This window comes from Lipophrys pholis (assembly GCF_963383615.2).
Source record: "Lipophrys pholis genome assembly, chromosome: 13".
Taxonomy (NCBI): domain Eukaryota; kingdom Metazoa; phylum Chordata; class Actinopteri; order Blenniiformes; family Blenniidae; genus Lipophrys; species Lipophrys pholis.
Window position 1 is genome coordinate 18,007,248 of NC_137632.1, and position 6,000 is coordinate 18,013,247.

A 6,000-nucleotide genomic window follows, 5' to 3' on the forward strand; every position below is an offset into this window, starting at 1 on the left:
AAACAAAAGTGGCGCCAAAATGGAAAAGAAATCTCTATATACAAACAGTTATTTAAGATTAATAACAAGCAGCATGGATAGAACAGTGCACAGCATTTGTGCACAACAGCAAAAAACACAAAGTATACACAAGAAACACAGGAATAATAGATACTAGTATGGTGTCTTATTTGATAAGGCTATATAATACATGCTGCTAAATGTATTGTATGTGGAAATGATATTGCGATTGTGTTTTCTGCCTCGAGAAACAGCCTGTCTCTTTGTGGTCATTCGGTGTCTCTCTTCTGCCTCTCTTTTGCATAGTTACATTCATTTTTAGATAATTCGGTATCCCTGTGCTCATTTTTGTGTCTTTTTTGTGTCTCTGTTTCTTAGTCTTGAAGATTATGTGCCTTCGTGTTGTGTTTTAATATAGATATCTTCCCAATTGTTTTCATGACAAGATTATTGGGGTTGTTTTTTAGTTTTTTTTTCTTGGTTTGTTTGTTTGTTTGTTTGTTTGTTTGTTTGTTTGTTTTATTTGGTTTAGGTTTTTTTGAGCACCCCAGTTACCCAAAAAATACATTGGAGGTTATTGGTGACTCTGTAATATCAATATAAATGTGTGTGTGTGTGTGTGTGTGGGGGGGGGGGGGGGGGGGGGGGGGGGGGGGGGGGGGTTGTCTGCCGCTTTGTGTTTGCTCTTTAATGGACTTGGGACCTGTCCAGGATGTATCAAGCCGTCGCCTATGGTCACCTGACTCCAGTCGCCCCATGTTCCTGAATTGAATGAAGCAGATGGTTGTGTTTTGTGTTGGTTTTAATTGTCATTTTACATCTGTTCTGAGTAGTTTTGTAGTCTTATTGTATTGTCTCGTTTTGCTTATCTTTGTTTCACTTTGAGATCGCTCCCTCCTTTAGGCCCCAAACGTCTGTCCTGGGAGACAATGAACAAAATAACATTCCAATCTGTTATATGCTCCTGACTATTACCATGCCATATACAATGATAATATAAGATGGAAAACAAACTAATCTTTGTTTGAGCACATGAAGTCAGCAAGGTGCCTCTCTTGACTACAGATACAAGCGACCACCCTATGTGGGCTGTTTTGCACATCCACATGAACACTAAAAGTGACACACACCATGAAATTACTTTTTGCACTCCTGGTTGAGCGCACAGAGTGCATCAAGGTATTTGGTGACCTTTGCAAGAATAACCAGGCACAACTTGTGATGGTGGTTTGAATACAGCAGGGGTGTCATCAAAGCTTTTCTCAGGCGGTTGACCACAGGAGCCCCCGATGCAGGAAACAGCCTTCCTGCTGCTCACTTTCCAACCAAAACGCCTTAACCTTCAGTGGAGCATGTCACTGCCCAAGTGGAGCCTGTGTTTTCTTTGCTGCTTTGTCTTGTTTGGTTTGCAATAGCACTTTGAAATTATTACTGCGGTTATTGATTCTGTCCCTTATGAAGATCATTGTGCCTCTGAAATGAAAATTAAATTGGGCCCCAAACAGGACTGTGGGATAAAAATGGAAACTTCCATCAATGTAATGAATCACCAGTAGAGACAATTTCCTGCCTGTTCCCACAGCTTTGGCCTTTAACCCAGTAAATTAAACAAAAACCACTTCACTGCTAGAACATACATATAGTGATTTATTTTAACTAATACATCACATGTCAGAAAGGTTGTGTTATTGCAACATCTCACAGGAAGAGGTTATTTTTGTTTTGGAAGATTTGGGTTCGGTGTCGTTATTATCACGTGACGCTTAGTTTAATTAAAACAAACACTTCAGAAAAATATAGCCGGGCACTGGAAATCAGTGGTGTTGAAACATTTTCTCATCAAACTGACAGAACAATGGCTTAAATAATAAATGAAAGGGCACCATCTCCCCATCCACGAGTGAACTCCCAAGGGTGCGGTATATTTTTTAAGTGATGCACTCAAGTCAGCACTTTAGTCTGTCTGCTGCCTAACAACATCCATGTGTAATTTTTATGATAATGGTTAATATTTCGACGTGGTCTGAACAACATTAAACAATACAACCAGTCATTAAACAGATGATATGGACATGTGTTGCGCCATAAAAGGCACATCTGCTCTTCCTCGCAGGAACCTTTTTAAAAGAATATAATTCTCTTTGTGTACCAGTGAACCACAGTCTTGACCGTTGTGTTGTTCTCCTGTTGGTTGACTTCTTTGCATAACCCTTCCATGCGCATTGCCAGTGCAGTTCTTTTGTAAGGCCGCTGTTGTTAACCCGATGACAATGAAATGGGATGCAGAGGATTTCTCCGGGCACTTTAGATGGTTAATATCTCTCTTACTCTTGATTCCTTATTTGTCTCTACCCCATCTCTCTCTCTCTCTCTCTCTCTCTCTCTCTCTCTCTCTCTCTCTCTCTCTCTCTCTCTCTCTCTCTCTCTCTCTCTCTCGCTCTCTCTCTCTCTCTCTCTCGCCCCACCACACACAGTGAATCAGTTAACATGTTATGTTAATTCTTGGGTACATTTCCAGCTGAAAAAGCACCCCCTTCTTGATCCTGCCCCACTGCATGAGACCAGAGTCCCAAAGTAGGAATTAACCTTGTGTCTTGAGAGCGCCTCGCACCTTTTTTCACATGTAAAGACATGGAAATGTATGGTCTTTGAGGTTTTTAATGAATCCCAATGCTGCTTTGCATAGCAGCCATTTGATGGCCTTATTCTCCTTGACCTCCATTGTTGGAAGTTTCCCCTGGTTTCCAACTTGAGCATCACTCTGTCAAAACACTAAATCCATAGAATGCAGAGCAAAGACAAGAGGCCACAGGAAGATTGGTGTGGGTATGTGTTCGAAATTTGTCATCTTTATGTCTTGTCTCGTCGTCATATAATTCCAGCAGATTTAGTGTCGGTGACACACTACATGAATCCAACAATGCCAGCCAATTTGCATCTTCATACTATATAACTCAAGGGCTGAATGCCATTATTTTTTGTTTTGTGAGTCAGGAAATAGCCAAGTTGACCCATTGACCCACTCTGTAAGGTGAATAGGATAATGCGTGTTTACAAGCTAAAGACAATGAAAGCAGTATATCTTGCAAAGTGAAAAGAAAGAAAACAAGTCAAAGGGTAACTTAACATGCTATTTTCCTTGTCAAGGAGCCATATGGTTCCTAATTATAACTGAGGATTTTAGGCTTTTGTGTCCTGGGCTGCTTAAGATGTAAAAGTGCACAGATGTTCTTGCAATTACAGGGCCTGGGTGCTCACTCCTCCTGCTACTCAGCCAGTTCAGGTGGTGACATTTGTGCTGGGAGACCCCACCCCCCTTCCTCAGCCTCCACACACACACACACACACACACACACACAGGGAAAGAGAAACTGGTTTTAAAAAAAAAGGGCACACCACCAGACTTATTTTATAAGAAGTACTGAAATGTTTTATTTTTTTACAACAAAAACACATTCAAGATGGTAAAAAAAAAAACAAGCAGCTTGCAGTTTTTTTCTTTACAGACTTCCAGTGTGGACGACAGTAATAAATAGGTTTTAGGTAATCACACAACACGAATGCAAAAATGAAAAAATGCTACAAAACTATTTACAAAAGCAGCTACCATTCCTGAAAACACAAAAAGGGCATTGTATGCCTGAGCTTTGATATAACTTCACCTATCGTAAAGATGAAAACAGGGATAATGGAAGTCGACTGTTAGGAGGAATGAATGGAAATGAGGCACTGCCTGAGGACACAGTCTGCATTAAGGCATACAAAAAGTAGCAAAGATACAACAAAATCCCTCACAACACACATAATTGCAGTAATCAAGGCAAACAACTCAAAATGTGTAATCTGTACAAAATGTAGAAAATGTAGTAAGTTCTTTGAAATTAAAGCTTAGCTTTTTTTTCTCTCCTGAGTGGATGAAGTCACGGACTGTGAAGTTGGCCATTAGTTAACTTGCCAGCACACTTGAAGACTCTGACTCAGTTGACACAGAAGAAATTGGCCCTCGCTTTTTTGTCATGAGAGTCACTTTCTGACTTGATCTGCTGCTGACTGTCAGTGCACTCCTGGCTGACTTCTTAAACTTAACTCCCAGGAAAGCATAGAGGATGGGGTTTAGGCAGCAGTGGAAATAAGCCAGCGCCTCAGTGATTGAAATCCACTTCTCCACCGCTTGCTGCAGCGCACAAGATGACGGGACCACATTCAGCATGATGAGGGTGTCCAAAAAGATGCCAACGCAGTAGGGCAACCAGCAGGTGAAAAAACACAGGATGAGGATGACTGTGGTCTTCAGCGCCTTCTTTTTCAGTGCCTGGCCCTTGGTGCCTTGGGACAGCTTGGCGATGATGATGCAGTAGCAGACGAGGATGACAAGGCCCGGCAGGATGAAGCCCACCAGGATGTGCCAGAAGCGGAACACAACTGTCCATATGAGACTGGTTTCCACCGGGTAGATGCGCTGGCAGATAGTCCTGGAGTCTGCTGTATCCTCACCTTCATCTGTCAGGAAGAAATTTGACGACCCCACATTTTGAACCCTGGCGAACACCAGGTCAGGTACGGTCAGTATTGCGGCAGGCAGCCACACACCCACATAGATCACTCTGCTTGCAAGCAGCTTCCTTGTGGCTTGGCTGTTTGTGGCCCGTACAACCGCCAAGTATCTGTCTAGACTGATGAAGGCTAGGATCAACACGCTGCTGTACAGGTTGACTGTGTAGATCATGTGCACAGACACGCAGAGGAAACTTCCAAAGTACCAGGTTTTGGCCGCATCCACGGCCCAGAAGGGCAGTGTGAGGACAAACAAGAGGTCGGCCACAGAGAGATGGAGCCGGTATTTGTCCGTCATTGTTTTGACCTTTTTCTGATAGCCCATGACAACCACAACTAATCCATTACCAATCGTCCCCAGAATGAAAATTATTCCGTAAACGGTTGGTAGGAAGATCTTGTTGAAGTCGGCGCTCAGCGCTGTGTCACATGCCTCTTGGAAGTCCAGCCCGAAGTCTCCAGACTCCTCTGAGTTGTTGTATGTACCGTTGTCAAGAAACTCATAACTGACGTCCTAAAGGAGGAAGAAAATAAAGAAATAAATTCAAAAAACTGGAAAAAAATATATACATTTGTAGAGAAGCTTCTTTGCTTGAATAGAGCAAACAGGTTGAAAGGGACCCCTTAAAGTTGAACTTTTCCCTGTTATTATTTCAGTCTAGAACATTGGAAAATGAGACAGAAATTAAACTTTATTCGTCCACTACAGGTAACACAGCAGCTTAAAAGGATATGAAAATAAGACTATTAAACAATAATGTATGTCACTGCAAATAGAGCATGTTTCCTTTTTTTTTTTTTATATATATATATATATATAAGAATTAATTAAGAAAGAAAACTACTGGGTGCAAAACTAATTTACAAACTGTGTCTCACCACATGTAAGAAATGTCTAAAATGGGGAGCTGACTCACCTCCATGCTGATGAACGTGCGTTAAGGACCAGCGGGCGTGCGTCTTCGTGAAATATTGGGTGATCAGTGTGCTTGAGCGACACACACACAACTCAATAAATAGGGCCCCCTGCTCCCTCCCCTCCCCCCACGTGAGTGGGAGGAGCGAGCAGGACGCGTCTCCCAAAACAGGCGCTATAAAGCCAACGACCGTCTGAGGTGAGAGGCGTCAGTTTGTGAAAGTTTGTGGTTTAAAAGAAAAAGAAAAAACGGTGCAAACATCAGTTCGAAAACTGATATCATGATTTGACTATTATAAAAATAATTATAATTAAACTATTAGAAACTTTTATAATTCCATGTTATACTTCTTGGTGAAGAAATAAGATCATAATTAAACATTATTACACAGCCACAGTTCAGCATAATGGCAAGTATGATATTAAAGGAGACAAAACGTCCCCACAGACATACCTGTGGGAAAGTTTTGTGAAAGTTTCAGCACTTTTTGACTTTTTCTGTTAATATATCACCAGCCCACGTGTTTCAC

The 6,000-nt window shown here is 41.7% G+C and overlaps 1 protein-coding gene across 1 annotated transcript; it reads right to left on the reverse strand.

Annotated features, from left to right (window-relative positions):
• Window positions 1-3,411: 3,411 nt before the first annotated feature.
• cxcr4b (chemokine (C-X-C motif), receptor 4b) lies at window positions 3,412-5,544 on the reverse strand. The gene is made up of 2 exons (XM_080479169.1): window positions 5,472-5,544; window positions 3,412-5,068 (listed from the first exon to the last, which is right to left on the reverse strand). Exons 1-2 carry the CDS (start codon window positions 5,475-5,477, stop codon window positions 3,947-3,949), a joined length of 1,128 nt encoding a protein of 375 aa, XP_080335295.1. The 5' UTR covers window positions 5,478-5,544; the 3' UTR covers window positions 3,412-3,946.
• Window positions 5,545-6,000: the final 456 nt, after the last annotated feature.